At 44.0% G+C, this 16900-nt stretch overlaps 1 protein-coding gene across 4 annotated transcripts in view; it reads left to right on the forward strand.

Moving 5' to 3' along the window:
- LOC123828626 (collagen alpha-4(IV) chain-like) overlaps positions 1–16900 on the forward strand; it is a 123110-nt gene that overhangs the window by 4598 nt on the left and 101612 nt on the right. For all 4 annotated transcript variants that reach the window (XM_045853711.1, XM_045853721.1, XM_045853712.1 and 1 more), the window contains exons 2-4: positions 7266–7435; positions 10241–10283; positions 14434–14511. In XM_045853711.1, coding sequence (XP_045709667.1) covers positions 7380–7435; positions 10241–10283; positions 14434–14511 — 177 coding nt within the window. In that variant the 5' untranslated portion in view covers positions 7266–7379. The remainder of the gene's footprint in view (positions 1–7265; positions 7436–10240; positions 10284–14433; positions 14512–16900) is intronic.

Below are 16900 nucleotides of genomic sequence, written 5' to 3' on the forward strand. Positions count from 1 at the left end.
AAATCTTTTAAAACATTGTTTTTTAAAATTTGGGACCTCTTTTTGTCTCTATGATGAATTGGAAAGGAAGGAAATAAACATTTATTAAGCTGCTCCCACAGGGCAAGCACTGCACTAGGCAGTCGCATTGCATGAGAGTTAGACGCATGCAGTTCTCTCAGGCATTCATTTTCCGTGCTGAGAAATGAAGAGCCCAGAGGATTTATGAGCTTGCTCAAGGTTACACTGCTAAGGGATCAAGATCTTATCACAAGTCTTCCTAACTCCAGAGCCCTGCTTTCTTCCCTCACCGTGAGAGCACTGGCACCCAGGGAGGAAGGCAGCCAGTCTCTATAGAGGAGAGGAGAAGTCATCAGAGGCAGATAATTGCTAACCTCACATTGTGGTGGGGAATGGGCCTTGTCTGGTGGGGTCCCAGGGTATCACTACCTGGGTTCACTCAAAGGCAGTTCCCAGAGGTAGGAAAGGTCCAGAGACTTCTGATAGAGTCACTCTAGCCCTGCTCAGAGAGGAAAATCACAGACCAAGAGAAACCTGGGGCTTTCATGTTTTTAGCAAGAGACACGAGGCATTCTGAGTCAAGAATGCCGTTCTTCAGTTAGAGGTAAAGGGCTCATCCGGTTTTGAAAATTAGTCGTGTATTTTTGGAGCATTTATCACTTCTATGTCATTCCCATGTGGTAACATTATTATGATGTCACATTTTTCTGTTGATATTGGGAAGAGACTGCAAAGGACAGCATGATAAGAAAAGCCAATATTGACAGAATGGTGGATTAGCTAAGATATGGTCCAGTGGGCCCCAGACTAGCAAACTCAACTCCAAAGTCAACTGAGGACGCTGCAGCACTCTCAGACAATTTAACCGGACCAGGAGGGAAGGAGGAGGGGGGTGGAGTGGGCTTGGCCCTAATCCAGCAGCATTCTAGTCAAGTTGGAACTCAGAGTCATTCTCAAGAATTTGCTTGAGTAGTTTTCAAGTTTTTCCCTGTTGCTTCTTACAGACTATGAAGCTGTAGCCACATTCCAGTAGTCTATGGACCACCCAGATTCATGACCTGCTTTAAAAATCCTGTGAGTTTAGATGGAATTGACTGATTTTGCTAAAAAGCTCCAACTCACCTGAAGTCTTTGAAAGACTGCAGAGAGAGTCAACAGGAAGATAGGGGATCTTAGAAAGAGCAAAACCAAGCAACCGGCTTATATGTTGAGGGAAGGTTGGGTAATCTCTTAACAAGGAAAGTGTAAACCTTGAAAGGTGTTGGCCTGTGAGGTAGACAGGCCATGCCGGTCTTTATCTGGGGGTACTTTTCCTAAACTTTGAGGCCCTTTGCTTATTTCTTTGCAAAATATGAGCCTTTAGGACTTCTATTTTGAAAAGATAAAGATATATACAAGTAGGTGTTCAAACCGTTACAAAAATTGAGCCTCAGAGAATCTTCAGACAGTTCAGTGTCAGAAGGTTAAAAGGAAAGAACATGTAGTCACGAAGTTAATAGAAAGTTATTTTTCTGAAAGAACAAAAACATTATTAGTGAAAAGAACTCAAAGACTTAATGTTACTTGGGGAAAGAGAAGACATTATACTTCTGCTACTTTTTGTGGCTAGAAGAGTCTGATGCTCAGCCTCCTGTTTATCAGGTCCCCCAATCTTGGCCGTTGGCCACCCCCATTTCCCAATCGATGAGAACCCCAGCAGAGTGCACTTCTTTTCAGGATTGGGTTGCAGGGAAAACAAATCCCCCCTGGTGGAGACTGTGATTTGGAAGATCTCAGATCTTGTTCCCAGATCTAGCATTTGGAAAACATGGGGCAGAGACTCACAAGGAGTCCCAGTGGAACAGGGATCCAGGATTTTCATAAGAAATAAAAATAAATAAATAAATAAATAAATAAATAAGGACTCCAGGGAGCCGGCAGAGGAGAACAGTGACACTCCCTGACCATACATGCTGGATGTCACTGGTGTGAGCACACACTGGGACAGCGCCTGTGGGTCTCACTGGGGCTGGTGAGAGAGGGGATGTCAAAAGCCTGGGACACTTATGTTCGCTTTCCCTCTGATGGGGGCGCCCAAGACGGCTCCTTGATAAGTCATGGCCTTTGGACCGTCTGCACAGGTCAGTTTGCTCAGATTACAGGAACTGACTCTCAAACTGCCCCAGGAATAGCGCTCGGGAATGAGCTAGTCTTTCATCCTCTCGTGAGACCCTCTGTCTACCCTTCTGCATTTTCTTCTCTTGAAATCAACTTGTTATGATTACTCTGCCTATCTGTTTTTTCTAACTTCAGGCTTGTACTTTGACGTGACCTGTCCCCACCTTCTAACACCCCACTGGACCTCAGCGCATGCCTGGCTGCATCCTTCCCTCCCTCATCCCTGTTTCTTCTCTGTGTTTCCTAATTTTGGCCTTCCAAGAGGATTGATCCGGGTTATCTTTTGGTACCATCTTCCAGCCCAGAGCTGGAGTTCTATGTCACTAAGCCAAGCCTTGGGTGACATGGGTCACCCCCAACCTTTCCATGGGGCTGGGGAGACAAGATCAAGTGACAAAAACCTGGCCACACCCCACTTAGCGGGGCTGACAGGGCTCAGGTGCCCCAGGGCACAGAGAGCACTCCCTCTCTATACACTGTGCAGATACGCTCCATGTTCTCCGTGGAGCACGGTTGGCAGAGGAAACCCTGGCCTCGGAGAGGCACGGAACGTTTGTGTGAGCTCCCTAGACAGGCAGTCTTCTAAAGCTGCAGTTTGCACATGTGTTCACGGCAAAGCCCTTTGGATCGTTCAGGGACTTTCTTTTCAAAGTGTTTTATTTATTTATTTTTAGAGAGAGGGGGATGGAGGGAGAAAGAGAGGGAGAGAAACATCCATGGGGATTGGCTCCTTTCGTGTGCGCCTGACTGGGGACGGAACCCACGGCCCAGGCCTGTGCCCTGGCCAGGAATCAAAGCGGTGGCCCTTTGCTTGGCGGGATGATGCCCCTCCCAGTGTGCCACACCAGCCAGGGTATTCAGGGACTGGAGTCACACTGCCTCAGCCCATCTCACGCGATGACGGCCATTCGCCTGTGAGATGGGAGTCTGGAGGGAGGCTGTTTGGCATGGCACGGTGTTTCTGTGTGGTGCAGCCACGAGCCTGATGGAGAGAAAGGTTTTTATGCTCTTAACACGAGCTGTGGGGACAGAGAAAGTCCTCAGATGGTTGTGGATTACACGTGGGGCAGCGTTTGGTGAAGTGCAGAGCGAGATGCACAGTGACGTCCCCAGTGTCCGGCTGGTCGGGTGATGGGCTGCTGCTGCGTCTCAGGCAGGAGAACGGTTACAAAGCCTGCGAGACTGCATCGTGGCTCGTTTTGGACTCCCAGGCAGACCCGTGGGGTAAGCACACAGTTTTCTGAGGCTTGCGCCAGGTGAATTGGTGAACAAGGGAGGGTTTTTTTTTTCCTTTTTTTACCTTTGGCAGCTCATTCAAAGCAGAGGTCTTCAAACTGAGGTACATGGACTTTCAAGGGACAGAAAGGTTCTTAAAAGTTATGCAAGCAGCTTGGAAAATTAAATAAAGGAACCAATTTCTAGATTCTCAACTGCTATAGATGGTCTCTCTTAGAATTGTTCTATCTGAAAATGGGCCTTCGGTCCAGATTCTCAGCTCCCCTTTTACAACTGTCCTTCCCCTACCTTTTAAAAGAAAGACATACCCCTGCCCCACTCCCTTACCCCCATCCATCCCCAGTGTTACCGCCCTGCTTTGCTCAGTGCGTAAGAACTGTGTGTGGGGCCAAAGGACGTGCAGTGTAAACGCAAGTGTTGAGAACGGAAAGCGTTCTACTCCCGGGCTCCACATCCCCTGGACCCGGCGGTCCCCAGCGTCTGTGTCATCACAGCGGAAGGAAGACGTAGCAGCTGAAAGATCACTCCACATGGTTCTGGGTGATCAATTCCTTACTGCTTTTGGTATACCACTGATGACATTTGTGTAACAAATGGCTTTCATTCACAACCTCTTCTTATTTATTTATTTTTATTTAATTTACTTTCAGACAGAGAGGAAGGGAAGGAGAAAGAGAGGGAGAGAAACATCAATGTGCAGTTGCCTCTCACGTGCCCCCAACTAGGGACCTGGCCTGCAACTCAGGCTTGTGTCCTGACTGAGAATCGAACTAGCGACCCTTTGGTTCGCAGGCGAGTGCTCAGTCTGCTAAGCCACACCAGCCAGGGCCACAACGTCTTATTTTTGTGCATAAGTTTTATTAGAATTTGCAGCTTTAAAAGTTAAAGTGGATGTAGGATTGTTGCTGAACCTGTCTCATTCCAGGAAGAAGTATTATTAACCTAGGGAGAAACAGAAAATCCCCATTTGTTTATTGCCAACTACAACTCCAATAAAATTTCACTTTTAATTGTTAATAATTGTAAATTTTGTGTTGCAATTTAAATTCATTTATGTTTTTGATGAATTACATACTGCTAATCATCACAATGATAAGTCAATCCAGGAGAAAAGGATGTTTTCTAAAACAGAAGTTTGTGATCATAGGATATAAAAATATTTCATTTCCATACATATTTTTGTTGCAGAGAAATATGGTAGGGTGATCAACATGAGTTTCAAATGTGACGTTACATTGCACTAAGATGTGTGTGGGACAGGGAACAGAAATATGAGTCCAAGAAGAAAAACGCGGTGAAGCTCCCCACTGTTGAAGAACTCGGGTGCAGACAGTGCAAGCCGACGGCAGTGCAGACCGATTGCCATGGTGTCCTGACTCGCAGGCCGCGCCTGAGACGGTTCTGCAGCGGTTTTATCATAGGTCACCATTCCCAATCTTCCAAAGTACACTCTTGGCAGCTATTGAAACAGAAGGTGAAAGTTTGTAGATACCAACTTAAAAAAAAGAAGAGGTGGTGTGCAGAGGTTTTTCAGATTTTTACGGGAACATGAGAACAGAAACGTGTGAAGACTGCCGTGCTGGGCGTCGTGTGGGGGAAGGGATGCGTGTTGGAGTCCGTTCGGCCGTTCATTAGCTCTGCCGCTTTGCACAAATGACTTACACTAATCCAGCTGTCTCTCCTGTACAACGGAGAAAACTTTTCTTACTATATTGTGGCAGGAACGAAGGGATTTGATGTGAGCAGCACTTAGCAAAGAGCCCTACATATGTCAGTAAACGTCACTTGGTCTTCACTTTGCCCAGAGCTCTTATGGTTCCTCTCCACCTCCCTTCCCCCACTCCCGCACAGTAATTCAAAGTGACGGCCTCACTTACCTTCCCTATTAAACATATTTGATTCACATTCTGAAGGTCCCAAATATGTTTCGTAAGTCTGTTCATCTGACGAATAAATATTGAGCACTTACTATATCCAGGCATTAGTATGGCACAGGGGACAAAGCTGTGAATAAAAATGGTGACATCCCCATGGTCACAGAGCTTATATGATGAGTGCACAGTGATGAGAATGCATTGGGCACAACCTGTACAGGTGTGTCTGTTCATTGTTAGTCTGTGTCCCTTCACCCTGGGCAGTCCCGCTGACTAATGGGGAGACCAGTGGGGTCTCTCCAGATCTAGCACCCACCCAGCCAGCCATCCAGTCATCCAGCAACTTGATCAAAATGTACAAAGAAACTCCTAGGTGTTAGGACCATCGTTCATGGTAGGGCAGTCTTACTCTGAAAGGTGACCATAGCAACACTCGATTTTAATAAAATCCCCCTTTGTGTGCCTTTTATAACAGTTATGCATACAGAGTAATTGCATTGTTTATTGTATTGGTTTTGAGGTCAAAATGCAAACATCTGTCTGTTTTTCTTCGATTTTTGATGGTGTTTCCTATTTGTTTAAAATATCAAGTACATTTTAAATGATGCAAATGAATTTGTATACTCTTTCCCAAACAACAGTTTATTTTATTGAGACTGGCTTCTAGAGTGCAATTTAAAAAAGTACTTATTTAAAACAATGGATTTAAGAATGGGAAAAGGTCTAGGCACTCCAAGTGATTCTGTTTCTGTCGATGTTGAAACAGCATCATGGAATGTTGTTCTCCCACTTACTTAGAAAACTAGTCTCCCATAGATACAGCACTGAGTTAGTTTATTCAGATTTTCATCCAGAAATTTATAAATAGCTTATAATACTCAACACTCCCAGTTTTCTTCTCTCTACCCAGCCCTCACAGGTACTGCTGTCAAAGAAGCCCGAGTTTTTAAGATGAGGCATTTCCATTCTGTGAGCCAAGAAGATCTTTTATCAAAGTACAGAGTCCTTTGAGCCAAAATAGTCTTTCTTTTTTATTGGGATAAAGTTCACCAAGTAAAATTCACCATGTTGACTCTTACAGTTTGTCATTCCGTGGGTTTTAGTATATTCATAACGTGCAACCATCGCCACCAATTCCAGAACATTTCTCATACCCCAAAGGAGACCTGGACCCTCCCAATTATCCCTCTGCAAACCTCTGAGGACTGCTCATCTGTTTTCCGTCTCTTTGGATTTGTCTATTTGGGATATTTTACATACATGGAATCATACAGCATGTGACTTCTTTCACCTAGCACGATGTGTTCAAGGTTCATCCATGTTGTAGCATCTATCACTGCTTCATTTCGTTGTATGGCCACGTGTTTTGTAAGAATATAGCACTATGAATGATGTTGCTATGAATATTCATGTATAAGTTTATGTGTGAACCTATACTGTCAACTGTCTCGGTTGTATACCTAGCAGTGGAATCGCTGGGTCAGAGGGGAACTCTATGTTTAACTTTCTGAGGAGCTACCAAAATGTTTCCACACTAGTTGTATCATTTTATGTAAAATATTTTTTATATATTTGGTGCATGTATGAAAAATATGTATTTCTAAATTAGAGGGTGCCTTTCCTAGCTTCAAAGAGTAAAAAAAAAAAAGCACTCGAATTTTAGTTTACATTTGCAGGAAAAAAGTTTACATAGCAGAAAATTCCACTGAGAGAAATGAAGCAATCATTTTTATGCAAGCATTTTATGTATATATGTATATAGAGATAGATCTTTTTACTTCTCAAAAATACATTTGACATATAAAGAATTTGAGAATATTTTTATTTCTAAGAATAAAAATGGATATTTATTCCGTTTGACCATCACTGAGGAAAGGTTATGTCAAAAAACATTGTGGTTTTCTCCCAGAAAATGTTTCATCACTATGAATAAGGAAAGTACTTACACTGTAATCCTTGCTGTGTTTTAAGAGAGATGTTTGTATTTACTGTGGACAGACCACAAGCCCAGGACATAGCGCCTCACTCATGAGGCGGGCGGTCCGGAGGAGGGGAGCGGCCCGACAGACCTGTTCGGAAGGACCCAGGCCGTCTGTGCAGTGAGCCCCGCGCATGGAGTTAGTCAGGTGCGCTTTCAGGTGGATCAAGCCCTTGGCCACAAACCACTGGTGAGTGTCCTCAGGACTTCCATTCAACAATGTCTCCTTGATGTCGGTTCTGTGCGTGTGAATTATACTAATGCTTCCTGGGTCAAAAAGCCAAATGGTTCCAGAAGTCTGTGGATTATGCCTGCCATCGTGCAACTTGTTTTTATTGTTAAACATGGATCCTTGCTCCTCTTCCTGAATTGCACCCACATAATCTTACCTACTGGGTAGGTAATGCTCATTGAAAGGCTGCAGATTCTTGCTCTCACACGCTGGGTTTGAATAGCAAAAACCATCCTCTATGTCCAGAGCAACAGAGTCCCTATACCTCGTAGAGTTAGGACAATGCACTTCATGAGAGTAGTAGGTGGGAGAATGACCCCAAAGATGTCCATAGCCTAATCCCTGTGAATATGTTGTGTTTCTTGGCCAGGGACATTTACGGCTGTACATGGAATTAAGGATGCTCATCAGCTAACCTTTCCAGGGGGAGATTATCCTGGATTACCAGAGTGGCCCCAGTGTAAACACGAGGGTCCCTAGAAGTACAAGGAGGAGGCAGGACAGTGAGAGTCAGGAGAGGGATGTGACGGTGGCAGAGGAGGTCAGAGGGATATTGCCGGGGAAGACTTGCCCCGCCACCACCGCTGCCGGCTTTGAAGGTGGCCGGGAGGGAGTGGGAGCGGAGGGAGGCAGGCGGCCTCTGGACTCTGGGCGGAGCAGGGAAAGCGATTCTCCCCTGGACCCTCCAGAAGGAACCCAGCCCTGCCGACCCCTGGTGGTCCCCAGTGAGACCCGGTTTGGGCTTCTGACCTCCAGAACCAGACGACAATAAATGTGCATTGTGTTGAGCCGCTGAGTGTGTGGGGTGATGTATTGCAGCAGCCGTAGGAAGCAAATATGATACTGTGACAAGTGACTAAAAAACGCGTTGCACATAAAGGTGTAGAAATGCTAAATAGTGAACAAGAGGAAGTTTTGAAGCTGCTGAGCATGTATTGTAGGCAATGAAGAAGGAGAGGAGGGTGCATCTATCAGAAGTGCTTATTTGGAGAGGGTATCTTAATTGTGAAAGGTTCTTTAAAGAAACCATTGCTTTAAAACATAAGCAGCCGCAGGAGGAGGAAGGGAAAGGGTAGATGGAGACAGTAGGTGGATTCAGACCTGACCTGGGCCATCCCTTCCCCCTCAGTGCCACTCTGCCTGCAACCTTTTCAGCGCATTATTCAACATTTCCGAGTCTGTTTACATTGGGTAAAATGTGGAAAACAAGTGCCCTGACTACAGTTTTAATGGGAGTCGACATATGGAGGCCCAAACTGTGAGGAGATAGGGCCTATCCTTATTTACAAATGTCCCGAGTGGTAAGGACTCACTCAACAAACAACAGTTGTAAATACTTGAACTTGATTCAAAACAGTTTCCTACAGTGTTCGACACCTCTTTTACTCTCTTAATTTATTGACTTGCTTTATTTACTGAAATGCCAGCCTGGCCTTATTGGGAATTATCATAAGTTTGATTAGAGGGGTTGGGAGAAGGGGGCCTTCAGTGCAGACGCACGTGAGTGCCCAGCCAGTGCCCCACCAGGGGCGTGGCTGTGTGGCCGTCTGTGGCGTTGACCAGCATCTGCACACTGGAGGAAGGAGGGGAGGCTGGAGAGGGAGGGCCACCTAGGACATGAGCTTTCAGGTAGGAAATGACTCTGTGCAGAACAAAGGACAAGGCTGGCAGAGGAACCACGGCCCTGGCTGGGGCCCCTGGCCCCCCACTCTTGGGTACATGATAAGTGGAATTCCCAGCTCCATCACAGCTGTTTCAAGGGTGGATATGGAAGCTCTGGGGCAAATATAAGACTGAAGCAAATGTATGTGAAGGTTGAGTGGTTTTCTCAGTCAGTTCTGGCTGCTGTGACAAACACCACAGACCTTGTGGCTTCTAAGCAACAGGAATTGACTTTTCACAGGTCCGGAGCCTGAAAGTCTGAGATCAGGGTGTCAACAAGGTTGGTTCTGGGGGCGCCCTCTTCCAGATTGCAGACCGCTGACTGCTCGTTGTATCTTCCTGTGGTGGGAAGAAGAAGGTGGGAGAGCTCTCTGGGGTCCCTTTTATAAGGGCGCAAATCCCATTCATGAGGACTCCACCCTCTTGACCCAAGTACCTCCCAAAGGCCACGTCTCATTATACTATCACACTGGGGTTAAGATTTCAACATATGCATGTGAGAGTCATTCAGATCGTATAGCGGTCTCTTTGGTTCATCTCTCTATGCTAAACTGTGTCTGTAATAATGATATTACCCTCATGGATTTCTGCCTCAATTATAAGACCCCAAGCTACCTAACTCTTCCCTAACAAGTCCATTTATTTCCATTCCTTCCAACCCATCTCCCAGTCCAACTAGGTTTTCTTCCCTCCTCCCTCCTTCCAGCTGGCTTCACTTAACGTCATTCAGCCTACACTGTCTGTGCCCTGTCCCTGAGCAAAGCTGCCTCCTCTCCTCTCTGGTTTTCATCCCAAGAGTCACCTTCCTTCACTCATCTGTCCGTGCAGGTCTCCCCTTCAGGGTCCCCATGGTGCCCAGCACCATGAGGACCTCTCCAAATGGCTGCGAGCACTTCCTGACTGATTAATAAGGGGAAGAGTAATGAAGACAGCCAGGGAGGGGACAACATTTATCTTGTCACTGAGGATGATGTGCTGGTGACAGCAGCCTATTGGACAGAAAGGGAAGCTTTCTAGGATTAATTCCTTTATTCCCTATCTATGTAGTTTGGTTTGCATGAAAACAGTTTAAATTCATCTGCAATTTTTGCTTCTTTGTAGGTCAGTCATCCTTATCGTCTTTTCTATGCAACATGCATACGGGGTAAGTACAGTGATGAGCTCTGAGTGCATGTTGAAAATTCGCTTTATTGAATGCATTGCTTTTGTTATACTTTTAAACGGGTCAGTCCCTGGGATTCAGTTTTCTCATCCGTAAAATGAAGGGTTGGACTAGATGAGCTCTAAGTTTTCTTTTATATTTTACAGCCAAGACTGCTTACCAAACTGCCTCTAAATGGTATTGGAGATTTCTTTATTTTATAATATAACCTTTCTTAAAAAGCCTTTTGGAGAGGGCCAGGAAGCAGCTGGTCTCCTTCAAGATTAAATCAAGAAGTGTAAGATTAACTCTGGAGAAAGATAAGCCTAGAACATTCTGTAATAAGATCTGAAAATCAAAGTTATTAAAACCCAAACTCAGATGTTTCTGGGAAATTCTATGGGCTGCCTGTAACTCAGGTTAATCTTGAGCTGACTGGACTGGTGTAAATCACTCCAGTGAACCTGTTGCTGTCTGTCCACCCTCTCCAGCTGAGACCCACCCAGTCCAATGTCTATGGTGCCGTTTATCATAGGTCTTTTCAAAGCAAATCCAGTAGGAAGTTTCCATTCTCCTCTTCTTACCAGTCAGGAGTAGAAGGCATTTGTGTTCAGAAATGAGATGCCTTGGTTCTCCACTCGGATGATGATGTATCTCAATTTATCCAAGATTCCATTTTCTCCTGATTAAAGGAAGGATGAGACTTGCTCAGCTTAGTTCACATGCCTTTGGGAACATCACCAGAAATAATAAATGGAAACACACTGAAGTATGTGTGTGTGGATTTTTTCTGCTTCTCTTACTGGGTACTTCTGAGTTTATTTTTGTATTTTTTTTAATTATAAAAGTTTACAGAGTCCTGTATTTCACTTCCTTTATTCTTATGTTCCATATGAGTGCATTTGATTCCTGACCTAGACTGTCCCGAACTAGATTGTCCTGGGTTCTCCTAGCAGCCTGTGTACACAAGAGATTCTAGAGTTCTCACAGAGAGTGCTTATACTGTTGCTGAGTTTTAAATGTAGAGACATAAATTACTGCAGTATCTACGGGAGGTAACCTACCCATCAGGATCTTAAGTTCACCTGCCTGTTGACACAGGACTTTCTCTTTTTGGGATTTATCATCCATATTTATACTGATGTGTGCATAAAGCACATGTACAAGAATACCAGTTCCAGGATCCTGTTCAGGAAGTGGCATAAATGTCCATCAGGAAGGACTAATTATACAACTTATAGTACTTTGTCTGATAGATGGCCAAGTGTATTATTGTGGCATGATTTTGAAGTCATCCAATTAAATGAAAAGAGCAAAACACAGGGAAATATACCATTTTGGTAAAAATAAAACAAGACCAAAATCACCAAAAAAGCGCATGTGTCTGTGTGTGTGTACACACGATGATTGCATGAATGTGCTCATAAACACCCAGACGCCAATGTGAAGAGCTTGATTACTTCTGGGTGAAGGAATGGGGGGCCAAGATGGAGAGAAAATGTCTTTTCCCTTTGTACTGCTGTGCACTATTTGACTTTTTTTTAATCATGTGCACATTATTTTTCAAAAAAGAAAATAGAAGTACACATGTAATAACTTACTTTCTTGAATTTTCTGTGCAATAAATACTTATTTAAAAGAATCTGTGATAAAATGGACAGTGGCATTTCCTTTCTTCTCTTTGAAGAAGAGTGACATTGGTTTCAGAGACTGTCAGTGTAGCCCCAGGGAATGCGGATTATACTTTGAATGCTGACTTGTCTGAGATACAGTCTTTATCTTCTTCTAATGGGTTTTTATAATCAGTTTTTGAGGTGCAGCTTCTTCCTCTATAAATGCCTCCTCCTTTTCAAATGACGTTTATTGCGATGTGTCTAATGGAGAGGAGCTTTGTAGAGACTAAACTCACTTCTTGCATTTTTCTTCTATTGGTCCAAGTCAAAATTTTATATGCAACTATTTCTGTCTCTTTATTAGAATCTGATGATCTATTTTAAACTGATTTTTCTCTGAAATGTAATTTTGCTACAAACATCTCAGTGATGTTTGGCACAATTAAGTAAAAAAAAAAAACAACGAAAATAAAATAACAAACTTGCTTTTATTACCAAGCCATTTAATCAACTGACTCTCTTTTTCCCCTGGTTATTTTGATATTTCATTGAGCACAGAATAATGAACCCAACCTTAAATGAACCCAACCATTCCGACTAGTTATTTTAGGTGTTTTCATGCTGTCCTGACCTGGCCCTGGGCATTTATTTAATTTTTTTTTTTACCTAATCAGGTTTTTGAACTTAATTTTCCTGCATCATAGGTAACAATGTTACTCAAAGCTCAAGAGGCATATATTTCTGAAACTTCAACTGTAGTTTTTAACTTAAATTATCTAATTGCTTGGCTCTTGTCAAGGTTTAAATTCTTATATACTTTCAGTAACACATTAAGAGTTTTGTACATAAAGATGTCTTTTTATTAATGCTTAATTGTAAAGATATTTTCTGTTGGATTGTTTCTGAGAAGATTTTTTCTGAAAAAAAAAAGCGGTCTAAATTATGTGATTGAAAAGCAAAAAAAAGATGCTGGGTAGACTTCTTTCCTTCCCATATACATATATATCCTATATGTGTATATACATATACACATATATATGTATTCACATATATTCACATACATACTTATGTACCTGCATAGGTATGAATGTATACATATATGTGACTTCCTTCAGAACTATGAATATCGGTTTAACTGTTTTATGTTTCTGCATTGTACCTTGTTGTAATGCAGCGATTCGCAGCCTGTGTGCTGCGGCACACTGGTGTACCGCAAGAATTTGTAAAACATGCAATACCTGACTATTCAGTCAGTGGCCCTGACCTCTTTTCCCTCAGATCATCAAATAAAAAATGACAATAGCCAATACAACAATAGCCATCAGGTATGAATGAATCACAATTACACCTATTTTATTTGTCAGATTGGCAAAAAAATATAATAACTTTTCAGAGTGCTGCAGAATTTTAGTAATTATGTGGGCCATGAGATGAAAAAAGTTGCAAATCACTGGTCTAAAGACAAGCTTACAGCCTTGCATTTAAGGAGAATTATCAGCTTATAGACGTGTGTGGTTAATACACGCATGTCGCAGTGAGGGCTGATCAGGCAAGGTCATGCCTTTCTGACACTTCTGTGAACGCCCTTAGCTCCCAGCACCTGGGGCTGGTTTTAGCCCCGCTGCATCCCGGGCCTCAGCCCCGGTCTGGGACTGAATTCTCAGAGCTCATTTCACTGCGCCATGGCGGCTGTTTGTCATGAAGGAACCTACCTATGAAACAGTCACTCTGTTACTGTACTTTTGCATTGAAATGACTGATACTCTGGATATCGATAATGAGTATTTGTGAGAACAAGGGACTGACTTTCCCCAAATTAGTGTGTGTGTGCATGTGTGCTTTTGGAAGAAGCATTAAAGTTAAGAAAATATGTGAGTGCAGAGTGATTTTTAAAGAGAGTGTTGAAGAAAAGTTAGCTATGAGTGGGAAAAGGGGGCAAGTTATTTAAGTTCAGGAGCTTCCTGGTTGAGAAACACCATCGAGGAACCATCGTGGAGTATCAGCAAATTGTAGAAAGAACAGTTTTAACCCCAAGTGCAAGGCTTTTCCCACAGCATTGCCATAAGAGAGACTCGACGAGGGAGACACAGCCCTTGGAGGTAAAGGGGAAAAAAACCCCAGATTTATAACTTAAATTAGAGACTGTGTGCACTTACGATTTTCCTAACTACATAGTTTGCACTCTAAGATTGTTCAGTTCGGTAAACGAATCTTACCAGGCGAGAGAAATGCAGAAGGTTCTGGTGAGTGCACAGTGGCTTCAGAGCCATTTAACAATCCTAGCTTGCGGTAATTTACCGTAGTTCACACACACGTTCACTCTTGGTCGCAAATCATCAACCCTCTTTATTTCCAAACCACAAGGAAAAGTCTTTGCCTTCTTAAATATAAATAGTAGCCTCTTCTCTTCATGGGCGCGAAGGTAGAGAGAATACTGTGGCGTTCTCATGACTGAGGCACACCCGGGGTGCTTGGTATGTTGTGCGTGCCCGGCTGGGGGATGGGTTCCCGTACGCTGAGTCTGATGCTTCCCTTTCCAGAGCGGAAAGAAGTTCACCAGTCCTTGTGCAGGAAGAGATCGCTCTGTTTGCCAGTGCTTTCCTGAGAAGGGGTCTCGGGTGAGTGATGTACACACCACATGGCTGCGGGGGGGGGGGGATAGGGTGGGCGGTTGGGGGGGGCAGGGATGGGGAGTTACTAATGAAAGGGAATGAGCTCCCAGTTAAGCCAGAGGAGTGAGCCCTGGGGATGGATCTCTGCACAACATTCTGCTTGTCGTCAGTAGTAATGTATTGTCCCCTTAAGCATTTGTTGAGAGGGTTAATCTCATATAGTGTTCTTATCACAATAAAATAAAAAAAAAAATCAATACAGACAGCACACTGGTTTGGAGGCATTGGGAATATTTGACATTGAGTAGTCCCAGATTCTTAGCATGTTCTGGTAGTCGGCAGTGTTTGCCTCTTTTAAAATCAAAGTTCGTCCTGGCTGCTGTAGCTCAGTGGGCTGAGCGCGGGCTGTGAACCAAAAGGTGGCCGGTTCCATCCCCAGCCAGGGCACATGCCTGGGTTTCCGGCCAGGTCCCCAGTGGGGGCCACGTGAGAGGCAACCACACATTGATGTTTCTCTCTTTTCCCTCCCTTCCCCTCTCTCTAAAAATAAACAAATAAAATCTTTAAAAATATATAAAATCAAGTCAAATCAAAGTTCTGTACATTCTGGTCTGTCCCTAGTGGATCGGACCACACGTCAGGCTCAGCAGACAGCCCGGGAAGCCATGCTCGCCCAGTGTGTTATGCACCAGCTCGGTGGGTTGCCGGCCGCAGGGAGGTCCGAGCGCTAAGGGAGACATGCTGGGTCACCTTCTTGATGCTCGAGTTGCATTTCAGCATTTAAAAGGCTCTGAGAAGTACCACTGTGAGGTTTTTTGTTTTTTTGTTTTTTTTTTTAAGAAATCTAGACAGTACTATTGAGGTTGAGATTTTTTTTTAATTTTTAAATTTTTTAGAGAGAGGGGGAAGGAGGGAGAAAAAAGAGGAAGAGAAACATCACTGTGTGGCTGCCTCTCACATGCCCGCCCCACCAAGGGACCTGGCCCACAACCCAGGCATGTGCCCTGGCTGGGAATCGAACTGGTGACCCTTTGATTTGCAGGCCGGCACTCAATCCACTGAGCCACACCGGCCGGGGCAACAGCCCATTTTCTTACAGCTGACATAGAATATTGTGTCAGCTTCAGGTAGGTGCACCGCATAGTGGCAGACAATTATATGTAACTTACGAAGTGATCACTCAGAGACGTGCAGCACCCCTCTGGTAGCATACATAGTTATTGCAACAGTATTGACTATGTTCCCTGTGCTGGACTTTACCCCTCCTGACTACTTTAATCATTGGAAATTTGTACTTCATGATATAATTTAAAAACTAAAGGCACAAACCTCCAGGTACTAAGTCCTGGAGCTGTAAAGTTCAGCATGATGACTAGTTACCAACACTGTGTTCTGCATTTGGAAGTTGCTAACGAAGTAGATCTTAAAAGTTCTCCTCGCGAGAAGAACGTTGGCAGCTATGTGTGGTGATGGCTGTTATCTAGACTTATTATGGTGCTCATTTTGTAATACATACAAAAACCAAATCATTGTGTTGTATACCTGCATCTAATATCATATTTTATGTCAATTAATCTCAGTTTTCTATAAGTATGGATGCTAAAAACCAGCAATCCAAGAATGCTTTAGCCTTTTCCATGTAAATATACACATTATTTAGGAAAAAGAAAAAGCCTGGCTTTTGTGTGAGGCTGTTAATATAAACATATTCAGGTTGTATAAATGAAAGAGAAGAGACATCAGTGCATCTAAATTTGAAGACTCTTGGAGCCCGAGACCCGAGAAACAGGGATCGGTCGGCTCTGTGGCAGAATGGGGGTGACAGGACCACGCAACAAAGTGGAACAGTTGCTTAGACAAAGCCAGCGTGGTGTGGTCCTCCAATTTAAACGAGGCTGAGAGTCGTTTTCACAGGGACACCTGGTGATGTCTAGAGACATTTTTTGGTTGTCACAAACGGGTGGAGGAGGGTGTTACTGGTTCTACCGGGCAGAGGCCAGTGATGCTGCCCAGCATCCTACCATGCACAGGACAGTCCCCACACCGAAGACTTATCTGTCCCCAGCTGCCAATAGTGCCAAGGCTGGGGAACCCTGCCCCAATCCTACAACAGCTTGTGAAGCCACTGTAATTATTAGTTCCATCTGCCGATACACAGAACAGAGTTTCCAAGAGTTTTAAACAGCTTGCTAGTGTGTGGAAGAAACAGGAAGCACAGCCAGGTATCTGGCCCCCACCCAGCTTTTGCCCCAGGATCAATAAGATGATTACGCACAGGTTCAAACATGAGTTTTAGCATCACTTGGTGAATGCAGGTGGACACTTCGATCTGCCCAAGCCTTGTTTTTTTTTTTCATATTTGTACACCACGCATCCTTTCTTCTCTGTTTCCTTG

This window comes from Phyllostomus hastatus, unplaced genomic scaffold (assembly GCF_019186645.2).
Source record: "Phyllostomus hastatus isolate PE091 unplaced genomic scaffold, TTU_PhHast_1.1 phas_contig_137, whole genome shotgun sequence".
Taxonomy (NCBI): Eukaryota; Metazoa; Chordata; class Mammalia; order Chiroptera; family Phyllostomidae; genus Phyllostomus; species Phyllostomus hastatus.